The 15,448-nt window shown below is 27.7% G+C and overlaps 1 protein-coding gene across 1 annotated transcript; it reads right to left on the minus strand.

Moving 5' to 3' along the window:
* Positions 1-6,107: 6,107 nt before the first annotated feature.
* LOC114425490 (patellin-4-like) lies at positions 6,108-8,362 on the minus strand. Its single transcript, XM_028392430.1, has 5 exons — positions 8,291-8,362; positions 7,280-8,173; positions 7,062-7,186; positions 6,819-6,963; positions 6,108-6,612 (listed from the first exon to the last, which is right to left on the minus strand). Exons 2-5 carry the CDS (start codon positions 8,162-8,164, stop codon positions 6,358-6,360), a joined length of 1,410 nt encoding a protein of 469 aa, XP_028248231.1. The 5' UTR covers positions 8,165-8,173; positions 8,291-8,362; the 3' UTR covers positions 6,108-6,357.
* Between the last annotated feature and the right edge of the window lie 7,086 nt (positions 8,363-15,448).

The raw sequence follows: 15,448 nt of genomic DNA on the forward strand, positions 1-15,448 counted from the left end.
ATGCAGAAATTATCAATGATAACTGCATGAGAAGATGGTTTAGGTTTCCTCCTTAATTGACCAAAAAATTTCCCGATAGGAAATAGATGACGTAACTCAATCCATTCTTTGACCTTGCAAAATATGATTGTGCTTTATTTTATTTCTGAAAATATCCCTTAAGCAAGATCATCCAAGACTACGTCACAATTTTCGCATATATTATTCTATTATTTCACAATTTTGGAACATGGATTTCTTGTGGATCACATCCAAGCAGAATAAGTTTACTCAATGACACTTTTTACTTTTACATTAATTATTTCGGTTATCTGTAAAATATATAAGTTTAATCAATGCCCGTTTTACTTTTACTCAATGCAGAAATGTGTTGTATCAATAAAGAAACAAATATAATTAATAAATAGGAATTTATATTGTGTATACGTTAAATATGTTACACAAATAATCATAAATACAATTAAAAAATCACAAGATTTGAAAGGAAGGTGTCCCTAAATCTGTTCAGAAGACTTTTTAATAATTAAAATTTATTAGCATTGAAAAAATTAATGTTGAAAATACAATATATTAATTACAATAAAGAAGAATTTTCGATAACTCATTAAACAGTAACTGTAAATAGTAAATTATAATAAGGCCTCCAACTTGAAAAATATATTAAATAATTGTTGAAAATAAAGCACATTAATTGCAATAAAAAAAATACTTTTCGATGACTCATTAGACAACAACAATTGAATTAGGAAAATGTCTTCAAAAAACATTTTAAATAATTTTGAAAATATTTTTTTATTTTCTACATTTGATGTTATTATTTTAAAAAAATAATAAATATAATAAATAAATGTATGTATTCAAACATTTTAGTTATAAAAATTGTTTTATATTGAGTTTAATCATTTTTAAACTTAAAAAAAATTGAAAATAAATTATTCCACTTAATTTATTTTGCATATTATACCATTATTTAAAAAAAATTCAAAATATTTAAAAATAAATGCATAATAAAAAAGAAATAAATTCTTGAATTCAAATAAACAAATATTAAAAAAAAATCATTTCCATTATACTTCCCCCATTACTTAATATTAAAAAATTGAGAGAAATATATTTTATAAATGAGCATTAAAAACTCATTATCTATTAAAATGACTTGACTTGACTTAATAATGGTACAACAAAAAAAAATCTATTTATAAAAAAAATGTTGACAATTAATAAAAATTATTAAATAAAAGAGTAATACAATAATAAAGAAGAAAATGTCTAAAGTTGTTTACATTTAATGATAAAATATTATTTTATGTTAACTTTAATTAATTTTTAAATTTTAAAACTATAAAACTAAAATATTTCTCTACTATTTAATATGACATTTTTATTTAAAAATAAAAATAATAAATGAATAACGAATTTAAACACTTGTAACTATAAAAATACTTTTTATTTCAACTTTAATTATTTTCAAAATTAAAAAAACAGTGAAAAAAATGTTTTTATTTACATTTTACATGTGATATTTTAAATTATTCTAGAACCTATAAATCATAAATATAATAAATAAATACATAATAACAAAGCAAAAATTCAAATACTTAGCGATACATCATTCAAACTTAATTTATTTCCCCTAATTTCAAATAATTAAAAATTTAAAAATAAAATATTTATAATGTTAATTAGTATTTCACTGTATATTAAATAATCTAGTAATTAATATAAATTTTTAAATAAATAAAAAATCATTAAGAAAGCATCACGTAAAGTGTTCCGTATTTGACTTTATTTATTTCAAAATTAAAAATCATTGTGTGAAAATATAATATTTCATTTATTTTATCTTTTTATATGATATTTATATTTAAAATAAAATAAAATTCATAAGTATTTTAAATAAAGATTTTAATGGTCATGTGCCAGAGTTTAAAGTGTAAAATAGTTTTACAATATTATTTAATATCAAACTATTATTGATATAATTTTAAGATAGTTATTTTTCATAAAAGTTAACAAATTTATTTTATACCATTAATAAAACCTTTTTTCTCATAAATAAATACATAACAATTCTTCAATATCAACATGTCCTTGGTTCAAGTGATATTAGACTAGAATCTCATATTTAAACTTTGTGAAAGAAAAAATATGTTAAAAGAGAAATTAATTAAGTGTCAAATAAGAATAAATAGATACCTCCCAGTTTTAAAACAATTTTAAAAAAAATTAAGTGTTTATCAAGTAAATTTAAGATTACCTATTGCCAAATTTCATAAATATTTTCTTTTAAAAAAACAGCAACATATTTTAAAAAATAATTATCAATTAAAATTAAAAATTCATCAAAAACAAAGTTACTTGTCTCCAATTCAACAAACGACAATTTATTAAACAGATTTAATTCAATTGATTAAACATAATATAAGAATTATTGTAAACTTCATAATATTTAAGTTTAATTCTTATGACTAAAAAAAATCTAAATTTGTAATCTCTGAGATTTAGGATAAATCCAAGTTTACTCCCAAAAATTTAAAATACTATTTTAGTCTTTTAAATTATTAAAAAATACATTTTTAATTCCTAAAATACTCACCACATTAACAAACTGCTCATGTGAGTCATGTGACTAACAAAAACTAAATTTAAAATCTAAATTTTTAATCCCTGATATTTAGGATAAATCCAATTTTACTCCCAAAAATTTAAAATACTATTTTAGTCTTTTAAATTATTAAAAAATACATTTTTAATTCCTAAAACACTCACCACATTAACAAACTGTTCATGTGAGTCATGTGACTAACAGAAACTATGTCTCAACAATTGCCACGTAGAACTTAATGACATATCAGCATCACTAAATATCTTTGAGGTTATGTATTAGAAATCAGATTTTAAATCAAATCTAATTCTTAAAAGAGCTAAACTATGTCTTAAAAATATTTCATGTTGAATAAATAATAAATATTTAAAAACAAGCCTTACAAATCGTATCTCCTATCATTGTCATCACACTCAATAATTGGTTTGCCAGCAATTCTTTGATATTGGTAAAATTGGATTAGATTCCTTAAATAAAATTTAAAATTTAATTTTTATGAATAAAAAATATAATTAAGAGAAAAAAGTCTATATAATCATTCATGTTTTTTTTAGAAGAAATTAATTATCAACACAATGTATTTCTCCAATCATTTTACAGCAGGACAAAGTACTCCCAAGCAACTTTTGATACATAAATAGTGAGGAGCTTTCACAATGACAATCCAAACATGTTAACAATAGATAGTATATTTTTTTGGTATAAGACAATCTTTTTTAAATCAAATGAGATTGTCTCATACTTAAAGATCACTAATTAAGCTTGAAAAAGCATATATTGGGACTTGGTGGTGTAGATACTTACTTTGCATGTGTAACGTGATAATAAAGAAAATGGCATTCAATTGGCTTAATTGATATTTTAATTTAAGATATTTAGGTAGTGTTTTAACTCAGTTAAGCCAACACAGCCTGCAGATTGACCCAGTTGCCCTCTGTCGACGTCGATCTAGGCAATTGCTTCATGTATTTTCCAAATTACTTCCAGCATTTTTCATATTACCTTTGGAATTCCAAATCAATTTCAGAAATGTAGAAGAAAAAAAAAAATTTATAATCAACGTGTAAAACTTTTTATAATATTGGTATATAACCTTTTTTATAATATATATATATATACGTACATACATATATATATATATATATATATATATATATATATATATATATTATAAATTGATATTGATAATTTAGAGGGTAATATTTTCGTTCTTTCTCAATTAGTTACTTTTTTATATATTTTTTAGTGTGCATTTTATATACTATATATACAGCTACTAAAATATTTTTATTTAACCATCTGAAACTATTTTTTTGTCTTTATATGTATGTTTAATTTTCTTAATTATCTATCCCTTTTAATCTTTTTTTTTCTATCTCTGAAATTAATTTTGATGTTTTTTAAAAAAGTCATTAATTAAAAACAATCTTTTATCATTAATTTTGTAATTATAAATCTAGAATAAAATTTATAAACTTAAATAATCTTTTAGTCCCTATATAAAATAAAAATTTTCTTATTTTAATCCTTTAATTTTTTAAGTTAATTCATGCAAAATTTCCTTTTTTTCTTAATAATCTTTGTTTTTAATAAATTTTATTAAATGTTGACATGATTAAAAATTATAAGATCATCATACTACATCATTAAATGATTACATCATCATTATATCACGTCAACAAAATATAATATAATTGTAAAATGTTCATGAATAACATCATCAAAAACTAAAATAAAATGTGTTATATGTTCATAGACTAAGAAAAAAATAAAATAAAAAATTAAGATTTTCAAAGAATAAAAAAGAAAATAGTTACAAAGATTAAGGGGAAAAAACATTTACAAAAAGATATTTAAAAATTAAACTAACCCTTAATTGATAGATGATGATTAATGATCAATATGTCAAGAACTAAAATTTTACAAGTATTAGCCAACGAGTGATGGCTAATGAATGAACGAGAGACATTTTGATTATAGAATTTAATGATATAAAAGAAAGATTTAAAGAATGGTTTAACAATTTTCTAGACAACTAATTGGGGTCCAATACAAATAGGTGACCTAAGAAGGCCTACCTGGAAGTAATTTTTCAAGTCAAAATACCATAGTATCATTGACTCCTAAAAACGGGAGTCGTAGGTATTATCATATGAAAAAAATAATATTGTAGTTGATTGTGTTGTATAAATAGAAAACAAAAAAGGTTTTTTTTTAACAAAGTGTACATTCTCTTTCTTCAATTTTCTCAAAATATACCTATTCGAAAACTATTTCCTAAAGTACACTAGTTGCACACTACATTATCACCTCGACCTTCATGCTTGATGTTTTTTTAAAAAAAATTAAATTATTAAAATAAGATAAATATTATATTATATAAATATATTTTTAATTGGTTCTAAAAATAATTTTTATTAAATTAATTTTTTAAGAGATATATACAGATAAAGAAAAATGAAAAAATTGAATAAAATTATAGTATAATTTTTTAGTTATCTTGTATGTAATTTTTTAGTTAAACTTGTGTGTCTTAGATGTTTTTTTATTTTTGTTAATTAAAAAATAAGAGTGATTATAGTGAATATCAGTCTAAATATTTATCGTGTTCTCACGTCATTGCGATCTTTGAATATGTCAATATTGATCACATGAACTATGTGTCGTTAATTAAAAAATAAGAGTGATTCTAGTGAATATCAGTCTAAATATTTATCGTGCTCTCACGTCATCACGATTAATATTGATCACATGAACTATGTATCGTTGCTATTCACGGGAAAGGAAAAAAAAATATAAAATTTGCTAGCAACATAACCATAACAGAAACAATTGTCGTAACATATCTCCATCTTAAATTTTTTTTCTTAGTCAAATGTAATTGTTTAAATATTTTATTGACAATGTAATATAGTTCTTCTATAAATAAATTGTTAAACAAAAAATATTATTATTTTTAAATAAATCTAATGACATAAACAAACAAATTATAATTACTAAAATAATAATATTAAAAGTTTTAATTTTTTTTACTAAAATAAATATATTATTAGACAAAATTCTATTTTTTTTAAAAAAATATTCACCTAAAAATGTCTCAAGTAAATTAAATAATATAATAAAATAATTATATTTAATAACATTTTCTTATTAAAAAAATTAATTTAACCGTAGATAATAACAAAACAATGATGATGTGACATTTCATGTCATCACTTAATAGAAAAAAAAATAACCGTAGATAATAAAATGAAACATAATTTTTTTTTAAATATTGATTAAAAAAAATAAATATTAAATAAATTGACCATTTATTTTTTAGATATGAAAAACTAGTATATATATATATATATATATATATATATATATATATATATATATATATATATATATATATATATTATAAGGTGACCGTGTATAGCAAAATCAAAGCTGGCAAGGGTGAAATGACTTGGAACTTACGGAAAATTGTGTAAATTAAATAAATAGTGCACAAGCTAAATTGAAGCAGACAGACACACACTCTAACAATCCTTCAAGGAAACCCAGCAGAAAATCATTTACATCAGAAGAATAAGGAGATTAGATACATTATTGGCACAGATAAAATGAATGAACTTTCAATCAATTTCATTTCAGGCAAAAAAAATGGTATATAAACCAATCACTAACAATGAAAGAATAGCTCGTTTTTCAGTCTTCACACAACTAAAAACACAATTTAACAAAAATAGAACTTCTGAATTGTGTTCTCAGAAGGAGCTCTTGATGCTCTTGTAACGGTACAATACCTTCTTCTTCTTGTTTGAAGTGTTCTCTATTGTGAGGACAACCTTCCCTGGTTCATTGTTCCTGAAAGTGTTCCTAACAGGCCCTTCTTGGGAACCCATTTTCTTCCCTTTTTGAACAATAACTGTGTAAGAACCCTCATCAGTTGGAACAAATTCCTCCTTGTAACTCAACTCCCAACCCAGAACAGTCAAATCCCAGCACAAAGAGTATCCAACCTATAATGATGATGCAAACAAGTACAACCTTTTTAGTCCAACACTCTTATTTTTGTTATTGCTTTCAAATCAAAATTAAAGTTTTAATTTTGATAATCCACATAATAAAGGTTTGCATTAAATGTTAGTATAAACTACTTTCAATGTAAAACTCCAATTTTGGTCAGAGAACAACACCAAAAGACATCTAAGGAATTAGTTGGTACCTCCAATGCAGGAATCTCAATGGTTGCAGTTGATCCAGCCTTGAGAATGAGTTCTGAAACAGCAACATCTTGGGAAGAGAACTCAGAATCATTTTCCCTCTTGAAACCACCATAGTGAACTGGGATCTCCTCAATTGGAATGTACCTTTTTAATGCAAAGAAATTAAGATAATTAATTGAATGCTATTGAAAATTTCCAATGAACAAAATTTTTAATTTAATGGATAGGATGGGAGAGCATACTTGGTCAATGTTTCAGTGACCTTGTTAGGACGAGCAACCACAAATTTGCTCTTTGTTCTTTGGGTTAAGAAGGGGGATAAAAGTGCATTGAGAGCATAATACCAGAAAGGAACATTGATGAAAATCTACAATGAAACACAAATATCAAAATTAGAACATCAAAATAATATCACATTATATAAACAATTCAAAAAGGAAAAGAAAGGCAAAGAACTTACATTTTTTGCCACCATTTCTGGATAATTGTCCTGAAACATTGCAAGAGTTTGTTTTGTGGCAACCCTAAGCTTTGAAGGACCAGGGGAGTTCTTAAGGTCATTGATTTGAAGCAATGAAGACACACCACCTGGCTTCAAATTAAGCCTCTGAATACCCTTCTCCATCAACTGGCACCTCCATCTCAAGAACTCACTGCGCTTCTCCTCAGTCCCAAAAGTCTTCTGATAAGACTCCTCACTTTCAAATGCACCAAAGATGTTGTAGCACACAGGGTGCCCCTCATGATCAACACCATTCATGTAAGCTGCAGAGGCCAAGTCAGAGCCAAAATCCTCATCCACCACAGAATCAATCTTTGATTCCTTCCTCCACTTAAGGGTCTTCTTCAGCATCTCAAATGCATCATTGACTTTAAACTCCCTAGCCCTCAAAAACTTCAACAGAACCACATCAACACCTTCTGCACCTTTGCTTGGCAAAAGGGTCACTCCCCAAATAGACACATCATTCTCCTCTACTTCAACCTTTTTCTCCTCCTCTTCCTCTTTCTCTTCACCTTCATTCTTCTTCTCTTCATTCTCTGGTAAAGCTTCCTTCTTTGGATCAAAAAGGGTGTTCCCCAAGATAGCTTCTTCAAGCTTTGACTTGAGTTCACTCAAGGCCTTTCTTTCAAACTCCTTGAGATCAGAAAGGTAGTTGCTTTCTTCCTTGTAAGAAGAGCTTTTCTCCACCGTTTTGGGTTTGGTTTCATCCACTGATGATGGCTCTCTTGGTTCCACATTTTCTTCAGCATCCTTCTCTTTCTGGGGCTCAGCAACAGCAACAGCAACAGCAACAACCTCAGCTGCTTGTGTCTCCTCTTGAGCCATAACCTCAGCAGTCATAGTTACAAACTGAAAAATAAAATAAAATGAAAACTTGAGTTGAGACAAACCAGAACCTTAAAAAAGGATTTACTATGAATGAAAAGAGAGCAATTATTAAGAAGAACACATTACACAGAAACAAACCTGAGTTATGAACCAAAAATAGGGAAGAAACTACTAAAAACAGGTGTGAGTTTGAGTTTGTAAGAGTAATGAGTAGTGAGGGTAATATATAAAATTTGAAATGTGAGAAAAGGAAAAGGGGTTGGTGGGGCCCACCAACGGTCACATAAGTGGATCCAACGCAGAGTAGCCGTTGGGGTATTCTTTTTCCCGAGATGTTTTTGTTTTGTTTTGTTTTGCTGCTCTGGAAGCCAGCCAGCCAGCAAATTCAGGCGTCATAACATCTATTTGGGCCCACCACTTTTTTATAACTAACTATGCTCCCAGGGATAGCAAATTAGCAATAACAATCACACTCTTTTCTTTACTATTTTTTGTTCCAGGTTATTTTTCTCTCTCTGAAATCTGAATCATCAATCTTGTAGAATTTAATTTGTATGAGATTAATTTTGATATATATTTTCGGTATAATTCTTTTATATTATTAATTAAATTGAAATTATTTTAAATTTTATTTTCAAAAATATTATAAATATCAATAAATTTAGCGTCTAATTTACAAAACTTTCTTACTATTTTCATAGTATTTGAATTCAAGAATTTTTTTTATATACTTTCCACTGAAAATAATCAATCTTGTTTGAGCACAATAATAATACTGTCAAATTTACCAAAAAAATAATAATATAAAAATAAAGCTTTCAATCAAACTATGTGATACAGTTATATAAAATACATAAAAATTAATCTCGCTTTAATTAATTCATGTGTTCAGTGTTATTTGACTCAAGAATTTAATGATAGAAAAAGGAGATTTTTTTTCTTATTTCATGTTTCTTGAAGTTTACAATGGATGAAAACAGTAATTATAATGTTTCAATGTTCACACATTCAAAGTGATACAATAAATTTAAAATTAAAAAACTAACACTTTTTTAACTTTTCCTTCCTTTTCTCACCTTTCAAAGTTCACACATACTCATGTTCCTTCCATTTTAGTTTACAGCATGTGAGTGAAACACATTTATTCACCTCTCTTTTGATATATTCGTATTCGTATAGAATGGATTAGCTTTTGAATTATTAAGATTTTCAATTATAAATCTAAATTTTTAACGTTGAGACAACAACAACGCATTGATGAAGGCGAAGAATAAGACTGACAACGCCCAGTTGTGGATGAGATTTGACTGGTAAGGTCAATTGGAATCATCTTCCAATGAAACACACCATTTAGCCCCTCTTTGTACTGTTCGTCTTCACCCAGTCCGATTGTAGATGTCGGATGTGAAATACTTTACTTGCCCAACCCAACCATGCTCAACAATGGAGGTCTTTGCTCGCAGACCTCACAAAGAGTCACATTATGACTTTCTCATTCAGATCTAGGTTAATTGATAAGTTTTGGTCATGTTTTTATTTTTCGTCGAAGACAACTCTTATTTCAATCTCCCGTGCTTTTATTTCCAACAACATAGTTATATGAAAGGTTTTGATTTTTCGATGAGGAGTAAAGAAATTTTTGGTAGTTCCAATGAAATTATGTGTTGATGTTGTTCCATCTGTGCAGTATTGTATTTTTTACCTTTCTATAAAGTTAATTATTTTAAAAGATTTAAAATTATTTTTGGCTTATTATATTTTGTAGTTGTTTCATTTTGTTACATTAAGTTTTAAAATTTTTATTATGTTTCTTTATGTTTTTTAAATGTATCATTTTGGTTCTTTTTTAAAATTTTAAAATGAATAAAACACTAATATTTTTAATAAAAAATTTAAAAAATGATCAAAATGATATATTTCAAAAAATAAAGGATCATAATAAAAAATTTAAAACTTTATCAAAGTAAAATAAAGAGTTAAACAAGAAAGTTCTAAAATAAGGTGTAAAAGTTTTTTAACTTGTTCTCTTAGTAGTGCTAGTTAAAAAGTTTTTTTAAAATTGACTCTGAAAATCAAAAGAACGAATCCTTGATTTCCTGCCTGATTTGCAAGAAATATAAAAGCATAAGCACAGGCTTAATTATCTTACAGCACACTCACTATGAGTCATCCATTGTGAACGTACAAATAGAGATATGTTTGTGTCCGTCTACAATTAAAATTTAAAACTGAGTTTATAATAACAGGTGCTTTAATTTATTCCTTGCACCATGTGAAAGTTAGTTCTCCGGTTTGAGCTGAATTGTCGCATGTAAGGTGTACTTTCATTAATTTCATGCCTAAATTTAACCTGGGAAAAGGACGCTTGATAAATTTGGCATTCCAAATGCTGAAAGAAACAAATGCAAAAGAAGACAAACAATTTCCCATGTATTTTTAGCAATAATAATAAACACATTAGCAAAGACAAGTTAAAGTAAAAACATAACAACCCATGGCTAATAAGTTTCCATCTTTTTTAGGCATTGCAAGTCGACCACTTTTCTAATCCCTTGGTATGATAATACCGGTGATTAAAAGGCAAAAAAAAAAAAAAAAAAAAAAACCTCCTGATGCATAAGTTACCAAGTGAAAAATAGAAAACTGTTGTCATTAAACTAATTATTACATCAAAATTACAAAAAAATTATTACATGAGAAACTTTTTATTATTTGCTCTCTTTAATCTATAAACTTGATATATATGATAGAAAAATCATAATGATATAAACAATAGGAATTTTGCATGAAAATAAAAATTTAATTGGCGTAATCATATTGTTATGTCAAAAGGTTAGGCAAAATAAAAAGTTAATTGGCCTAGTCATATTGTTATGTCAAAAGTTTAGGTATATGTACTCAATTGGTGAAAGTAAATTATAGATGGTAAATTTCACTCACAATGTAACGTCAAGAGTTTAGATGTTGAAGCCAAAATTGAGAAGAAGAACAAAACTTATCTAACTAATCTCTGCGGGATACCGATTAATTTTATTTATTATTTTTTTTTAAAATAAATCAGGTCTATGACTAATTCCACGCCTACCAAGAGTTCCCGTCCGTTGTATAATCTTGAAACGTGGTACCTTATGATTAGCAAAATATTTGCTCCTTAGTTTGACTTGGTCTTTACACACTTTGCTTAGTTGGCTAATTAACGACAAACCATAACGTGGTAGATTTGTCCATGAATGTCACAGATATGGATTCGATTTGTTTAAGATAACAATATATTTTAATATTTCTAGACAAAAATATTTTTAATAGTATTTCACTCTGAAATATTGCACCCCATTAATCAAATTCCAGTTTGGAACCATTCATTCATGTTAGTTTTGGGAAATAGTCAACCATCAAAGCTGGAAGGACCTTTTTCTTTTCCTTCTTTTTTTTTTCTTTGGCGATGCGATCTGTGATTTGGTAACAAAAAGAAAAGGAAAACAAAAGATTAGATTGTGTTAGGACTTCTGTAGAATATCTGCAAAAATATGGCAAATATTCGTTTAGACATCAATTTGTTGTTCACTATGACCTATGGGATTAACGGTTGAAAATATACTTACAAATATACACATACAAGGATGGCTCAATGATATATATAATTATCTCCATCAATCCCAACATGATGTAGCATGGTTGACGGATAATTTTTATACTCGTAGTGCATAGCTACTAACCATTGTCGAAGTTAATGTATAGACTAAACTTTAAAAGGACGAGTTGTCTAATATTTTTTTCATGTTTTTGTATGAAATGAAGGAGCTTTTCTTCTTTAGTAGCGAGCTCACCATTTTGTTCTTAATCTCCATTTTTTATTCTGTTCAAACAACTATTTCTGATTTATATTAAATTTGATTTGATTCAGTGGATCAAGATTCTAAATTATAGCGGAATATTAGATTAATCGTATGCACCAATAAAAACACAAACCATATAAAAATACCATGTTCGTGTTGGTCCACAATGGACAGCAAAAAAACAGGATTTCTTCCAAGATTAAATAGTTTGAAATACTTAGTTTTGACTACTGTTTGTTGTAAATGTTATGGTAAAAAATAATCTGTCTCTCACACACACACAAAAACAAGTTCAATCGAAAACTTGGTAAATTCAATCTTATTAATAGTTCGTAGTGGTGAAACACAACAGAACATGGCCAAAACAAGTGGTTGCACCTACAAAAACTTGAGCATTTAAGAGAGATTTAGTAGAGTAACAATATAAATAGATAGAAGATATTTGCATGAGAATGGAATGATGGTATTTGTAGGTGAGAGCGGTGACAATTGCCAACCCCAACAGATTGATACCAATTAGCAACTGCATCTCAACGTGAAATGCACGAAGTTATAGGATGTTAATTATTAGTTATAGGATCAACAAGAATTGGTCCTATTGCCTTCTCATAGTACTTGGTGTGACAAACACAGTGGAAAGTAGCAAGTAAAGTGTTTGAAAACTTCTTAAGAGACATTACCACTTAAATATCATTAGATTGTCCATGTAATACATGTTTACGTGTAAAATTATAAATGGTGATTTGTGAAACAATTTACCTAACATGGGTTATTTTTGCCACATAGGATGCATGAGGCGTCACTCTGTTTTGATTGTCATCCTCTGATACGAAACAGTATTCCATTCTACTGCTACTGCTAAGGAAACTAAGGAAGCTAAGAAAATGCAAGATAAGTTTTCTGATACCTTTATTATTCACTCTGTTCCTTATTTATAGATTGCTCTTACAAAATATCTAAAGCTTGTTATAACAAACTTTAGAATATTGCCACTACTCAGGTAATGAAAATAAAACGTGCAAAATGATAACAAGCAAAGGAACAGATTTTAGAAGTTGCTATGTTGAATCAAGCCATCTGCTGCAACAACCTTCAGACAAACTCCTTTAAGGTAATTGGGCCTGTGTTGGTATCAACTAAATTGTTATCATACTCTTTCACATCGGTTGTGTACTTTTTTACATCGGATGTGTATTTTGTCATTTGGCCAATCTATCACACACTATTCGTATTCATACAACCCTCTCAAGGACTGAATTTGAGCAAATATGTTGAGATGTTCTTGTGTTGAATAATGTGCAGTAGTATTAATGTTAGTCTTGGAAATTATGTTCATGTACCTAGAGAATTACATGTATTTAGAAAATATGTACCTAGGTAATGAGAGTTCATGCACTAGTAAATTAATGCTCTCTTGGAAGTTCCATTGTCCTCTATAAATATGTGGAGTCACTAGTTGCATTATTAAGCCAAGCCAAACCAAAGTTGAAATAAAATCAGAGAATTATTCAGTCCCAAATAATCTTCCTCTTATTCTATTTTCTTTGAGTTTTCACCTCTAGAATACCACCAAACATCTTGACAGGTAATGATTACTGATAAATTTGAATTGCGCCGAGTTTGAATCGATGACACATGTATGATTTCGATGCTTGCGCTGAAGCTGAACAAACTATTCAGGTATAGTAATACTACTTGTATGAACTGTGTTTTAAGTTTCAAGATATCATTTGAAGAATCATTGAAGGGTGCAGAACGTACTCTCATCAACATGTGCCCCAATTGTTTGACTGGCATGTACCCACGCTCCATACGCTCTTCAGAAGGAGTCACAATTTCACATGAATATTTCTAGATGTTTATATTTCTGAAATTTCTCATATCTTTGTAGTATCTTTTACTTATTTGAGTTTTGTTTAGAATATCCTGCGGCTTCTTTGTTAAGGCCAATTGTTGGCTGTCATGTCTTTGTGACTTTATCATTGTATATATGCTTTTTTTCAACCACCGTAATTAAGACATTTGGCTCTCCGGTGGAACCTTAAAGTATTTTTACAAACTTTGGTTCTTTGAACTAACTATGGAACTAATTATTGATCCAAGACTTAGTCACACTTAAAGTTCCTCACTCCTTTCCAAGAATGTATTTTACAGGAAGTGCAGGTCCTTCCCTGCAAACTCAGTGTGGGTTGCTAATTGAGCTACACTCATTGGATATTTATGTTATGTTATTCCCAATGAATATTTCTAGTTGTTTATATTCCTCAATTTTTTCTCTTCCTTGCAGCATCGTTTACTTCTTTGTGTGTTGTTCAGAATATCCTGCACTTCTTTCTGAATCAAGGTGTTCCTGTCATAGTTTTTGTTTCTTTATTTAGTTTTGATGCACAAGGTCTTGAATCTTGATCTCTTTTCAAATAATGCAATAGATTACTAATGTGATCAATCTCCAATTTTAACAGTTGGGAAATATCTTAGGCTGGGTTAGTTAGGATTAGAATTACAACGTATGATATAAGCACAAACCAAATGCATTAAATAATCAATAGCCTCTGAAGCTGGGGGACAAACTGTCAAGCAATTAAACTGCAGAGTAAAGAGTTCTTCTGAAGCTGCACAGGGAAAACTTGGGGAAATGATCTGTTAATTACCACGAGTCTAAATTTGAATACCGTGAAGGGAAGGCTGTAGCATAACTTTCTCTTATTTATTTGCTTTTGTAAATGTTTAAGATTCAGGGGGTATAATTTTTTTTTTATAATATGTAATCGTATTTTTGGTTTCTTGTTTATAACTATTATCATGAAGACACGGTTGGCATGAAATAATTCTTTCTTAATTGATTATAAATGAAGAGAAAGATCACTCTTGTGTGACTAAGGTGATAAATATCATAGAAATTTACACTAATGAACCATGAACAATCATATAAGTGTTACTTAACATCATATCTTAATTCAAAACCTTAAGACTCAAGTTTATGAGTTTTATTTTCACTTATATGTTGTTTAACTTTTTTATTTTTATTAGATATTAAACATTACGTCAGGCTTGTACTCTACCAGCAACTACACTCTAAATTATAATATTTCAAACTTTAGCAATTAAATGGCTTAAGTGTTAGAATAAATAAATGTTATAAATCTTACAAATTCTATGTAATTAGAATAATTTTCAGTTTTAAAAAACATGTATAAACAGGTTATTAAGAAACCTTATTCATAATCATAACATTTATCATAATTATTTATAATTAGATAGAGGACTGCAGAAGCAGATCACTCATCGACCCTGGTTGACAGTGCGATCCTTGAGATATGTATCCCAGTGTCACGTCTCTGTCATTGTATTTATGTTATGTTATTTTTCTAGTTGCTTATATTGCTCAAACTTCTCTTATCTTTGTAGTATCTTTTACTTAACCCAGCAGCGATGTTCAGGAAATTTTTTGTCCTTATTT

Source organism: Glycine soja, chromosome 9 (assembly GCF_004193775.1).
Source record: "Glycine soja cultivar W05 chromosome 9, ASM419377v2, whole genome shotgun sequence".
NCBI lineage: Eukaryota > Viridiplantae > Streptophyta > Magnoliopsida > Fabales > Fabaceae > Glycine > Glycine soja.

Bases quoted from the DNA above. Each gene is read 5' to 3' on its own strand.
- LOC114425490 (XM_028392430.1), bottom strand. From the start codon at position 8,164: ATGACTGCTGAGGTTATGGCTCAAGAGGAGACACAAGCAGCTGAGGTT. The intron at 7,187-7,279 runs GTAAGTTCTTTG...GTTTCATTGTAG, and splicing joins CAGAAATGGTGGCAAAAAAT to ATTTTCATCAATGTTCCTTT. The intron at 6,613-6,818 runs GTACCAACTAAT...TCATCATTATAG, and splicing joins TTGAGATTCCTGCATTGGAG to GTTGGATACTCTTTGTGCTG.